The 13,872-nt window shown below is 40.1% G+C and overlaps 1 protein-coding gene across 1 annotated transcript; it reads right to left on the bottom strand.

Moving 5' to 3' along the window:
- Window positions 1-864: 864 nt before the first annotated feature.
- Window positions 865-9,155, bottom strand: LOC114468984 (uncharacterized). The gene is made up of 4 exons (XM_028456170.1): window positions 8,654-9,155; window positions 3,138-3,377; window positions 2,701-3,050; window positions 865-1,053 (listed from the first exon to the last, which is right to left on the bottom strand). The coding sequence occupies exons 1-4, from the start codon at window positions 9,153-9,155 to the stop codon at window positions 997-999; spliced, it is 1,149 nt and encodes a 382-aa protein (XP_028311971.1). The 3' UTR covers window positions 865-996.
- Between the last annotated feature and the right edge of the window lie 4,717 nt (window positions 9,156-13,872).

The following is a 13,872-nucleotide window of genomic DNA, read 5'->3' as shown; positions in this document are numbered from 1 at the left end:
CAGGCACCTTCAGATCACTACAGTTAGCATTAGCATTTAAAGTGCTTCAGGTACCATGTTAAAGGTTTTTCAGAATAAATCTTTGTGCTTTTTTATTGACTCACCACTTCCTATTATTCCCTTTTTTTTACTTCCTCAGCACAAGACTACAAAATAAAACACCAGATGATTTTCAAAATAAGGGGTCAAACTTCCTAGTTCACTAACTTGTGTTTGTTGATGTGCGAGTGTGCGTGTGTTTATGTGAGTGGAGGATAAAAATGGCCACATTCACATTGTTATTGCCGTCCAATCAGAAACCAGCTCAAGTTAAAGCAGAAGGCGGTGCTTCCTAAAAGGGGCGTGTCTATTTGGCCTTAATTAGAGTTAATTTCAAACGCTCCTCCTACAATCACAGTTGGTCTACTTCCTGTAGACGTGTTTGTGAGGAGAAGTTGTGGAGTTTTGCTGTGGTCTTTCAAAGTCAGGGTCTGCGTCCCGTCCTGGGGTCAGGGTGGGGCTGCGGCAGGGTGCTGGGTGTGCGTGTGGCTGTGGAGGCGCGTGGCGGAGGAGAACCTCTTTCCACAGTCAGAGCAGTGCAGAATGGGCGTAGCCTCATTCCGAGAGGAGGCGTGGCTCTGACGATGAGCCTTCAGCAGAGATGCTCGACTAAAGCGGCGCCCACATTCCTCACACTCCGTCCACACGCGGCGCCGTTTTCTCTGAGACAGACACACACACACACACACATTACTTTTATGCACAAAATGCAAAAGGATTTAGAATTGGACACAGCAGAAGAAGAAAGTTCAGTAACCATGGCGACGGCTTGAAGTCAGTTTCTCACCTTCCTCCCTTTGTCTTCCTCATCCTCTCCATCATCCTCTTCATCCTCCTGCCCCCCCTCCCCCTCCCCAAAGCTGTGGTCCAGGGGCTCGGTGTCGGACCGACAGTCCTCTGACCCGTCCGTCGTCACGACAACCACAGCTTGCTTAGCAGCATCTTCGTCGTCCTCCATCAGCTGAGACGGCAGAGTGAGCAGACGATGTAGCATGGAAGCTGAGGAGCGCCGCCCTGTTGGTTAGAGAGTGTATTATATATTTACTGGAGTAGTCTAAAGCAGGGCTTCTCAACCTTGGGTTCGTTAGATGACGCCAAGAAACAGTTGAACCTATTCTGTGTTTTGTAACGATGTACTGGTACTGATGTTTTATTATGAATGATTTGGTTAATCCAATGATGGTACAGGATAGAAAAAATAAGCCTTAAGACTTCACTCTATTCCTTTTTGATAAATTCTGTTGGAAAAACATGTTTCAAATTATGTTTTTACACCAAAATAAAAGCATTAATTTGAGCCCATTTTCTCTTTTTACCATTTTTCTACAACTACACTAAACTCACCATATTTTAACCTAAATTCATCACTCTTTCTTGTCATATTTTTGCTCCTTTTAATGTATTTTTGCTACATTTCTCTCATTTATGACTTATTAAACCCTTTCTACTTACTTTTACATCTAATGTCACATATTGACCCATTATGGTCACTTTTAACCTCTTTTCACCATGTCTCATTATTTTAACCACATTCACCATTTATCATGTCCATTATTTACCAGTTTGAACTAATTGGTCTAATATTTACACTTTGAACCATTTTTACCACTTTTTCTCTCTGTTTTTATCCACTTTAATTTACAACTTTTAACTATTTTCTATGGTTTTTAAAATCACATTTCACCTCCTTTTCCACCATTTTTATTCACTTTGAACCATTTTATTAGTGATTAAAACCATGATTTCCATCTTTAAGATGACTATAATAATAATAATAAACGTTCCTGGATAACAGTGGATATTATTCAGATGAATAAATAAATGTGGTTATCACAGATTCATAGAACAATAGACCATCATTTTACTGACTTTATGGATGGACCCCAAAAATCTCTCCTTTATTCCCCCTTATAGATGGTCCTGTCTCCACATGACTGTTCTTCAATGTTCATGTCTGTGTTCAACCACCTTCAGCTACAGTGGGGGTCCCTGCTCTCTGGGACCTTTATTTTGGAGGATCCCCACTCTCTGGGACCTTTATTTTGGAGGGTCCCTGCTCTCTGAGACCTTTATTTTGGAGGGTCGCGCCTAATAAAGGTTAAAAACCAGTGCTTGAAGCCTTTGTGAGTGTGTTGGTGAGTGGTGAACAGCTGAATTCACTAGAGGTCGACCGATAAGAGATTTTCAAAGGCAGATGCAGATATCTAAAGCTGACACCCTTTATTATTTTAAAGCGCATTGATTATGAAAGACAATTGAAACACTCATGATATAAATGCGGAGTCCTTCCCTCAGTCAAGCGGTAGCTGCAGCTGCCCACACGGTTGCCTTATCAAATATTCTTATAATATTATATCCTTAATAGGATAAGATTATTATTATATTATATCCTTATCCTATTATATCGGCTTTTTAATAGTTTAATAATGCTATTATTACTACCACTACTTTTTATATATTCATACAGCCAAATAGTTTTTTTTAATGTTCTTTCTTTTTCCTTTAATGGCTACTCTTAAGTGCAAAAAAAATATAAATAAATAAAAAATAAATAACTAAATATCGGCTGATCTTGAGAAAAGTCCATACTGTGTATCGGCCTGATATATCGGTCAACCTCTAGAATGAACAATGAGTAAATAATGCAGCTTTGTATCTGACGTTTGGGGCTGAGAGGTGGTCCTGGTCCAGTCTGAGGTTCTGGTCTGTCTGGTGGTCCTGGTCCTGGGTTGGTGCTGGGAGCAGGAGCCTGGCCGTGGTCATTGTCAGGAGACAACACCTCCATGTCCTCCAGGGGGGTCCAGCGGGGGTCCTGCTGGGGGAGGAGGGGGAGGGCTCCAGGGCGATGGGAGAGGCTGATAGCGGCTCTGGACCGTCCCCCTTCCCCTTGGCAGAAAGCTCCTTGATCTGCCACACGTCACGACACCAACGCTGACCGAACACTTTGTCCAGGATGGGAACCCAGTCCTGGGAGACGGACAGGACGGGGGGGCAGGGGGGCTCTGAGGAGACTGAACACGGTCCAATCACATTAAACTTTGTTCTGATATCGCATCTGTCTTGTGTGTTTGTGAACAGGTCACATGACCACCACTCACCGCCTGTCCACACCCTGTCCTTGGCCGTGCTGAGCTCCGCCTCCTCGGCGTTGTTCTCGGAGCCTCGTCTGCGCCCCCCTCGCTCGGCCCCGCCTCCCCCCAGCCTCTGCTCCAGCAGCAGCTGCTCACTCTCCATCTTAGTGATCTCCAGCAGGAGGTCGTCAAACGACGCCTCCACAATCTTTGTCAGCTCACGTACAGCGAAGTCCAGGACCTGCTCCATCACACACTTCAGCTGGTCTGCACACACACACACACACACACACACACACACACACACACATCACAGGTACCCACCGTTACCATGGCAACGCCACAGTGTAAGCCTCTCTACAGCGTGCTGCAAAATTTGTGCAGAGTAGGGGGCAGCGTGAGAAAAAAAATATTTCATTTCCTCATTAAAAGTGCAGTCTGCAACTCTTATAAAAGTGACTTTTTGTCATATTTACTAAAGCTATCACTATGTAAGGACAGCTTCAAACTAATAGTTGGTGTGAAAAAAAACAGGTTCATTGAGCCCCGCCCCCTGCTGCTCCAGCAGCCATTGGCAGATTACCAGAATGTACCACGACTGAGCAAAAACAACCAATCAGAGAAAGGATTGTGTTTGATGGACTGTCTGACAGCTGTTGCTCACAGGCCCCGCCCCTTTGCTGAGCTGGAGCGCCATTGTTTTTACAGTGTATGGTCTGGAGGAGTAGAAGATGGAATTGGTGACTTTCCTGCTTGAAAGGTAATTACTGCTGCTTTATTATATTATGTTTGATTTGTAATTGTTACAACTAGAACTCTGTAGTGCATGTGTTTGTGTGTCTGCAGCAGCCTCTGTGTGGGCTGCTGTGACACTGTGTTGTTGCTGCTGCTGAGGTGTGTTCACATTGAGAGAGAGAAGCGCTGCAGTAATATGCTTTTAACAGAGCATGTACATGAGCAGCACATACATGAATTTACACCACAGACGGACCAAACTTCAGAAAAACAAGCATCTTCACACACACACTGTGGAGAACCTCATCAGAACCAGCATGGAGGGGCCACAACTGATGTACTATGATGCCAGGCCAGATGTTCAGCTGTGGTTTCCCAGGAGAAGAGGTTAGGAGACCCCACTATCAGAGCTGGACCCTCTTATTTTAATTCCATGGGGTGAAACAATGCAGATGATAAGTTGGTTATTAATTTAATTCAAGTTCAGCATTTTTGCAAAATAAAAAAAACAGAATAAATGTAACCTGTTATTTAAAACATTTGTGTTATGTCTTTTAAAATTATATAAAATAAATGACCTGTTATTTCAGCCACTGCTTGAAAACTTAATATTGACACTAAAACATTTTGCAAATATATATTGAGTCATTGGTCAATCTTTTCTTCATACAAAACTATAGTACGCTAGTTAAGTCAACTATTCATTAGCATGTGTGGCTATGCTGTCAGCAAAGTGTGCCGTCCTCAGATCAGAGAGGAATCACATTAAGTAGGAATGTGCAATATTTCATCGTTTATGATTTATCATCAAAAATATTCTCACCAGTAAGAATATGTCATCCCATGTCTGAAATTAGTGAGGATCATTTGTCCCTCAATTTAGCCAAGAATGTCCCTAAAAACCTTGTTCCACAGGACAAAACTGTTCCCAGCTCTCACACCCACAGACGGCGGTGGTCGTCATGGCTACCAGAAGCTACTATGCTGTGATACATCATAAACCACTATTTGGTTAAAACCAGATAAACATCAACAAAGTGAACCAATCCTAGTTCCTCCATCAGATCCACCTAAAGTTCTACAAACACAGAGACAGAGATGAACCTGTAGCAACCATTATGAACTGGAAACTCAACTAAAGCTAACTATGCTAAGCTAACACACCGACTCACTGAGCTAAGAGCTAATGCTAACCACTGCATATATTGAATAATAGACCAAATAAAACAGAACACGTCTTACTGTCATAAAACCACAGAGAACTACAGATTTGTTTATGGTCAGATTTAACACTTGTATTAAGAATAAAAACTAAACATGTCACACGTGTGAAATAAATATTAACATAATAACTAATGTCACTATTCATTCCGTCCCAACTTGTGAAACACAATATTTTTTAATGATATTCATCAGCAGTAAAAACACTATTGAAGTTTTGTGCTTTTAATGTTTTTTTCATTTTTTTTAAAGAGTTTTATTTCAAATGAGGAAATAAATTAATTACATACAATAACACTAATAATGACCCACATGCACAAATATATTCCATAAAATATCAGCTCATGAACTCTGAGTCAGCAGTTATTGTAGCTATTTTAAATGTGTCCTAATGTTGATGTCTTAACATTTTATTTCTGTTTGTAAAGAACTTGTTTACATTATGTTGTTGATTTTTTTAATCTATCATGATTTTTATCGTTATCGTGATAAATACCAGAATTATCAGGTAAATTTTTTTGTCAATATTGCCCATCCCTAAATCACAGTATGTCAGAAAAATCGCCATTAAGTTTTTTGTCAAATCGTCAGTCCGATTGTGGGTCACTCTATTAGTATTATTATATACACTATTACCATAGTGTTACTGTATGAAATGTATTAATTTCCTCATTTATAATGAAATTATTTTCTTAAAAAAAGCACATTTTTACAGTTTAATATAAACCAATGCTGCTGAATTGTTTCTTTTATATCTGATAATGAGTTATAAAAAGTTATGGCTAATAAATATATCTTTGATTTCCTATAATTAAAGACATATTTAAATTCAGGATATTTAGGTGTAATAATCACTACAGTCACTCATGGGACCAGCTTTTCTATAAACTTCTGAAATATAATTAAAATATTGCGTTTCACAAGTAGAGACAGATGAATAGTGAGGTTAGCTTAATGCTAACATTTATTTCACACAAAGTTAGCTTTTATTCTCCATATAAGTGTTAAATCTGACCATGAACAGTAAGACGTGAACTTTTTACCGATCTATTCCTTATAAGGAGTGGTTAGCGTTAGCTCTTAGACCAGTCTGTGGGTTAGCTTAGCTTAGTTATCTTTAGTCTAGTTTCTAGCTCATAATTGTTGCTGCGGGTTCATCTGTCAACATGTTTGTGGAACTTTATGTAGATCTGGAGCAGGATCGTGGAGTGGTTCACTTTGTTGGATGGTCGTCTGGTCTGAACCAAGTAGTGATCTATGATGTACCGCTACTAGGGATGTAACGATTAATCGTAAGGCAGTTAAAAATCGATTCATAGGTATCACGATTTACATCGATACTGTGAAAATTGAACCACAGTACTTTTTTTAACCAGCAGAGGGCGCTATCCAGAAGTGTTGGCGGCGGGCGGAATCTGCTACTACTTTTTTTCTGGCCGCCTTCTACTTTTAAACGTGTTCATAAATGATTCCTTACCCCTTTAGCACCGAAAGAATATCTGTAATATTACGTGAATATCTGTAAAAATCACGTTTTTCTATTAGCTCTGTCTGCTAGCATAACATCTCCTTCACAGCAAGATATCTGCATGCCAACCGACCACTGGGTGACCAGCGCCCTCTGCTGGTCCAAACAAATATCTGACCTAAATACAGTGAATTACTGTTGGTTTTTTGTGAAGTCCAATTGTTAAGGTACAAAACATTTTCAGTTGCACTTTTAAAAAGAACTATTATGCGGTTTTGCATTGTTTACTATAGAACCAGAATTTAAATTAATAGGCTTCTTCTTCATTTGTATTATTCCTTTATTATTTAATTCAAGATTTAGTTTTAGTTAAATTGCATTGTTTTGAATAGTTTATCAAGGAATTCTTTTGACAATGAAAAATAAAAGGAAAACTAGTATTTTCCCAAAAAAATAAAGGAATATTTTACAGTCTTCATTTGTCTACAGTCCCATTTTGTAAAATAAATCGTGAGAGAATCGTATCGTGAACCCAGTATCGTGAATCGAATCGTATCGGGAGTTGAGTGAATCGTTATATCCCTAACCGTTCAGGTAGGCCATGATGAGCACCGCCATCTTGTGTGTGTGAGGGGCGGCGGCAGCGACCACTGCACGAAGCTTCCGTGAACATTGCTTTGCTCTCGAGAATAATAAGTTGTCGACAACATGAGGACAATTTTTGTCTCATGCTCTCTCACATAGACCACACCCACACTGATCACCTCGTCTTTTTAGTGAAACCATCCCACACTGAGCTCTCATTGGCTCCCTTCAACGCTACAAATGTCCACCTGTTGCAGGTGTAGACACACCCCCATCATGAGTAGACACGCCCCTGCTCAGGTGATCATTAGTAACTAATTGATCAGGGTACCCATGTGCAGCCCTAATCAGGGTTCTGTGTGTACAGATGGTCACATGACTGCTGGGAGTGTGGGCGGAGTCAGAACAGTCATTCTTAAATGAACCTTTTCAATGTTTGAATGCACATTTAAGTGTTCCTCTATGTTCTGAGAAACAGGAAACTATGGTGTGGCCTTCCTCCTCCTCATCATCACTAATGACCACAGGTCTTGCCCCCGTCCTTGAGTGAGCTGATGTGTTCACGTGTCACTGCATGTGCACCCAAACACTGACTCATTAACCCTTCTCTGATTGGTGGACAGGACGGTTAGTGTTGTTGTTTCACAGACCGATGCACGTGATTGGCTGATGACGAGCTTTGATCTGGAGGTTGGAATTCTTTTGAATTAATCCCGTTTACACATAGTCTGTTTCTGTTCCTTTGTTACAGACGTAGATATAATAGATCTGTTCCTTAGTACGCCTGGAGGGCCTCGTTAGCTCCTCCTCTAGCGCTGGGACGATACGATACCGTAGCTAATGGACTCAGATGATGAAGACGAGCTGTCCTCATTGATGCTCTCTGTTAGCATCACCTCCTGATGGGAGGAGCAGCTTTAACTTCAGATCCCCTAAAAAAACAATATATTAAGATTAATTTTCTACTTTTCACACTGTGGCCTCATTTCTTCTCCTGTGGTGGTTTGTCTGGTGTCTGCTCCTCCAGCCTGAGGACCTCACACTCTCACCTGAGGAGCAGTCTGTTTGTTCTTCAGGGATTCAAACCCTCAACCTGACCTCCAGACTGAGTCACTATTTCATCTTTGATTATTACATTAGGTTAAATCTGTCAAAGATACCTGAAGATGGATCAAACACCTTGGAGTGTGTGTGTGTGTGTGTGTGTGTGTGTGTGTGTGTGTGTGTGTGTGTGTGTGTGTGTGTGTGTGTGTGTGTGTGTGTGCGCGCGCGTGTGTTACATAATCCCATTAGTAGTGTAAATACACGGTAAACGTGTTAAAAGTAGCCCCGTGTCTGGGCCTGTTCCAGCGGCTAACCGCGCCTGCTGTGGCCGATCTAAGCGCTCCGTGCTCGGCTTGGTTCGTCAGGAAATACCGTGGATGTTTTTTCTCCACATAAAGGCCTCATTTTCGCCGCCATCAGTTACACAACGAGCAGCAGACTGAAGCATGCGTCCCCGTGCGTGCGTGCGAGCGTGCGTGTGTGTTCTCACCCACGACCCGTCCTCGCTGCTCCAGGCGGCGGGTGGCGGAGGCCCCGCTGGGCTCGACCCCTTCCCCGGCTTTGTTCCCGGGGAGCAGCGGTGCTCCTCCGGCTCCGTCCCGGGCCTGCAGCTGGAGGCGTAGGCGGCGGTTCTCCTGCTCTTTCACGGCCGTCTCCAGCAGCAGAGCGTTCAGGCTGGAGCCCACTGACTTGCTGATTTCCTGCACGGCGAGCTGAACGACCTGCTCCAGCACCGACTCCAGCTGGCCCTGGAAGAACGAAATGTACACGGCGCCGTTCATGTTCCCACGGGGAGCTGTCTCATGCTTCACCGCCGCCTGCCCTCCCCTCCTGAGCCCGGTGCTCCAGCCCTGAGGATCTGCTCTGCGGAGCCGCTGCTGTGACTGTCCTGCTCGGAGCTCTGCGTGCTGTGCCGGAAACAGCCGAGCAGAGCCGGAAACAACCGAGTTCCCGCCCACAGGGTCGCTCGCGCGCGCCCTTCCGTCCTCCATTTTGGCTCTTCAGGAACAGCAGCAGCATGGAGAGAGTGATGTGACGTCACTAACAGATCACAACCTGAAACCCGAAGAGTGTCCAACTCAAGGTCCAGGGGAAAAATCCGGCCCATCATAGCCTCCAGTGGGTCCCACAGGAGAGAGAACATGAATCAGTGTGAGGGGTTGGCGGTTAGAAACCTGCTCTAACCCAGTCTCTGTTGTTGTGTCCTTGGGCAAGGCACACTTCTCAAATGGCCTTATGAATGGTTGTGGTTACATACACACACACAGATGAATGAATCCTGTAATATGAGCAGCCTGTGCTGTAAAACACACAGAGCAGCACTTACATAACAAGTGTGTGTGTGTGTGTGTGTGTACATTTGTTTCTGCCTTTGCATTGTTTTTAATCATGTTAAGTGCTTTGTATTACATTTAATTGTTTAAAAAGTGCTATTAAAAAAAAAGTTGATTGATCGATTGATTGAAAAAAGCATGTTCTTTGTAGGAACACCTGCGTATGAGATGCACGAGACAGGTGTAGACTGAACCCCCACACTGAAACTTGGGCACTCCAAAATCTAAAGTGCATCTGTTGCTCGATCAGGTGAACGTGGTGAACGTGGTGAACGTGTTACAGAAAACCACCATGTTGCTTTCATTCAGACGGTCATTTAGGAACAATGTTGCTCTCGTCATAGACTGCTTTGAAGTGTTTATGGACCATCCATCTACATTGTCAGCTACAGCCATGACATGGTCAAATTACAAACACTGCTAAATATCTCGTAGGGGTCGCGCCACAAGAAGTGATCAATATTAACACATTTTCTTCCTGGAGATTTGGTGTTATCAGATCCAGTGTTTGTTTCTACTGTACTAAACTATGAATACCTGCCTTTACAAGTGGTACAAATCAACTCTCTGCATTTGAAATATAAGAGACAAAGAAGATTGTGATGTCAGAACACATGTTGAATGAGTGATAGGATTAATATTAACGTCACATGTTTGGAGGGACAAGAATCACAATGAGACATGATTGTAGTTTTCTGTGCCTTGAACCAACGTGTGTCTTCAGTTGTGCTTTAGAACAATTCTACCATGAATGTAGAAAAGGATTAATGAAGAGAAAAGTTAAGAATTGTTTGTATTCTTGACAGAATTTAGCATTGGAATTTTTTCAGAATTTTTAGTGTGATTTCAAATAAACGTAAGAACAGAGTTCCCACTTCATATTTAGCAGAGATCAATTGTTACTATGTTTAGTGTACTCGACATACATCTATGATACACCTGTAAATTATAAATTGCTTTGTGTACTTTTCAAATGTTACATTTATACTTAATATTATGTGCATGTAGATTTAGATAATGTGAGGACTGTTTATTGTTATGACAATTGTATTATTGAAATAATGCACAGTGTAATTTCATGAATAATTCCTCTTTATGTTTTATTTCTCACGTTCAGCCTTCACTAGAGACTTGGTGAATAGAACACATTTACACTCTTTAGTAATGCATTCAATAATTAACTTTGTAAAACTTGAGCACCTGTCAGTCAATGGTACAGGAACTTTAACAGAAATCAAATGTTTAACTTATAATTCATTTGAGAACATTCAATATTTGACTCATTAAACACCAGTACATTAGATGGACTGACCTTGAATTGTTAACATGTGACTTTTATTGTGACACATTTATAGTTGTACAGAACACTTTTCATCACACATTTAGTGTTCTCATTATAAATATACAGAACACATAAACAGTTTAACAATAGTACAAGTTCTTAGTGTCACTTTTTTAGCAAGCATAAACATTTACCTTTTTTATCTCACGTCTTTTTCTTTTTTTAAAATGTGTGTGTTTACGACACGTTGGGCGGAGCCAATGACCTGATTTAGGAGCTCTCTTCAATCCCAGGAAGTCAACATGGAACCTTTTCCACACAGTCTGTGTTGTTGCTGCCCATTTATGTATTTATTAATATATTTTTTATTTCTATGTATCAAAGTATTGCAAAAATAATGTTTTACACATAAGTCTACAGATATATGAAGATCATCATGAGTTCAAAGTTGACAGGAAGGAGATGTTCTGTTCCTAATGTTACTAAAACAACTGCTGTCTGTGAGTCTCCTTCTTCTTATGGAACCTAGAATACAAACTAGACATTATATACAGTTGGCAGTTAGGGAACTTCAAATTAAATTAAATTGGTTTTGTTTGCAGAGCTTGATTTTACTTTTGACAACACCCTTAACAGTAATATGGAAAAATGAGAAAAATCTACTGTCAGGTCTTCAACTTGACTTTCAAACATGTTATGTAGTCATATAGATTATTATCATTAGTTATGACTATTTTTATTTCATCAGGTTAATACAAACACAATGTGTCTGTACCCACTGGTAACTCTAGTCTGTGTATGTCTGTGGTCTCTCATCCTGGTGTCCACGTGGCTGCACACTTTACTTAATATAATAAACAAATAGTTGATGATTAAATGATGTTATATGTAACACATTTCACTGTTACATACAATCATCACATGATGAACTGCCTTTTTCACTTGTCCAAACTTCACATTTCACTGTGTGTTCAGTTAAATGAATAAATGAATAAAGGGACAAACCAATCAATCAATCAATCAATAGAACGTACCCAGCCATACAATCACAGTGTGCTGTCACTACTTCCTTGTCTTCTTCCAACAACACCCATGTTTTAAGTGGGGTCTCATTAGACCTCTGGGAAAAAAAACACATTTATGAAATAATCATTAAAAATTTGTGAATCTTGAACCTAGCGTCAATGAAAAGGTCTTTATGATTATCATACTCTATGTTTGGTTCAACTGTACTAAAAAAATAATCATAAAATATGGTCACATGTACATACCCTGGTTAATATCATTTTACTTTGTTAGTGAATCTCTTTAACTACAGTATTCTTCATCCACACATAAATGTATGAGAGGTTTTTATACGCCTTCATCTGTCTGTGTTACAAAGTTTATAATGAATAACTAGTAGTTCACCATCATTTACACTCATTCCTACATCGTCCTCCAATTTTAACTATTACTGTAAGGGTAAACCCCGCCTCCTCTATCTTACTGTGATACCTAGCTTTATCTGGAATATTTCATGCTTGATAAATTTGGGAAAAATCACATGAATCCGCCATTGAAGATGTGTTGTTATGCAGCTGTTTACATAAAAACTGGTGGATCCAAGAGAATCAGAGAGGATCATGGGATATGTGACGTCAGTTGCAAACCAACTATTACCTGCAGCCCAAATTCAGGGCACACACATACACACAATTTTGTCATTCATTGATCACCATCATCCATCCATCATCCATCATCCATCATCCATCCATCATGTGTCCTAGTGATTAGTGAAGCATCTGGAGGACGGTCTGTGTTCAGCAGACTACAAACATGGCTGCCACTTTGACCTCTGACCTCACCTGCTTCGCCTCAGAGGAAATTACATGAATTTATCAAATTAAAATAAAATTACAACATCAATCAATTGTAAAAAAAAAAAAAAAAAAAGTGTATGTAACAGTGTCTTTAATTTTTATTTAGTTTTTGACTAAAATACAATTTAGTTTTAGTCATCAGAACCATTTCAGTTATAGTCTAGTTTTAGTCCAAATAACATTAAGATTATAGTCGAATAAAATATAAACCATGAGTGATGTTATTAATGTTTGTAAACACACAGATTTGATTGATCAATAAGTTCTCATGTGATGAAATTATAGTTTAGCTTTTATATAGTTGATGAAAATATAAACAACATTTTGATATAGTTTTTGTTAATGGATTTTAAAATAATGAATCATAGATCAGTGGTTCTCAAACATTTTAGGCTTTAATCCCTTTTTTCAACAACAACATTTTGCTCAGAATTCTGTGTAAAAACAACTAAAGGTCATGGAATGAATGAGTAATAACACATATTTTAAATAATCTAACTTTATAAATAATAAAAACAGTATTTAGTGTTTCCTGAATTGATTTATTGTTGTGGTTTTTATCATTTATGCTCATCTCCCTCCTGATGGAACCAATACTGACTTTTGTATTTTAAGTTAATGTTCTAATCAAAATCATTTCTATCATCATTTTGTGTTGTATTGTTGTTTGATCTTTTAATTATTGACTATTTTTTCTCCTATTTTGATTGTTGTTGTTGTTTTTTGTGAGTTGTTGGTATTTGTCATTTCAAATAAAAATGTACATTATGAAACCCTATATTATGCTTTCATTTGTTAATTTTCCTCAGTTTCTCTCTCAGGTACCCCTGTAGTGTCATCGTGTACCACAAGGGGTACACGTACCCCCATTTGAGAAAGACTGGTCTAATTAATGTTACTTTAAAAAATCTATGATGAAAACTTTCAGTCGACAAAATTAACACTGGAACTCTATTATTATTATTAGTAACACACACACACACACACACACACACACACACACACACACACACATATAATAGAATGTTATCTGAAACATGTTCATCATCATTATTATGACTCTGCAAAGATCAATACTAGAACAACACACTGTGTTGTTTAAACATGACCCCCCCTTCAGCAGGTGAATGGGGGGAGGGGGTGAAGGAGGACGGATGAAGGGGCGGGGTTGAGCTGCGCATGCGCACTGCCTCTGCGTCCCCTCCGCATCGCCCCCCCTCCCTCTGCAGCA

This window comes from Gouania willdenowi, chromosome 8 (assembly GCF_900634775.1).
Source record: "Gouania willdenowi chromosome 8, fGouWil2.1, whole genome shotgun sequence".
Classification (NCBI taxonomy): Eukaryota; Metazoa; Chordata; class Actinopteri; order Blenniiformes; family Gobiesocidae; genus Gouania; species Gouania willdenowi.
This window is presented reverse-complemented; position numbering and strand designations above follow the sequence as displayed.

Bases quoted from the DNA above. Each gene is read 5' to 3' on its own strand.
- LOC114468984 (XM_028456170.1), bottom strand. From the start codon at position 9,155: ATGGAGGACGGAAGGGCGCGCGCGAGCGACCCTGTGGGCGGGAACTCG. The intron at 3,378-8,653 runs GTGAGAACACAC...GTGTGTGTGCAG, and splicing joins GCAGCGAGGACGGGTCGTGG to ACCAGCTGAAGTGTGTGATG. The intron at 3,051-3,137 runs GTGAGTGGTGGT...GACCGTGTTCAG, and splicing joins GGACAGGGTGTGGACAGGCG to TCTCCTCAGAGCCCCCCTGC.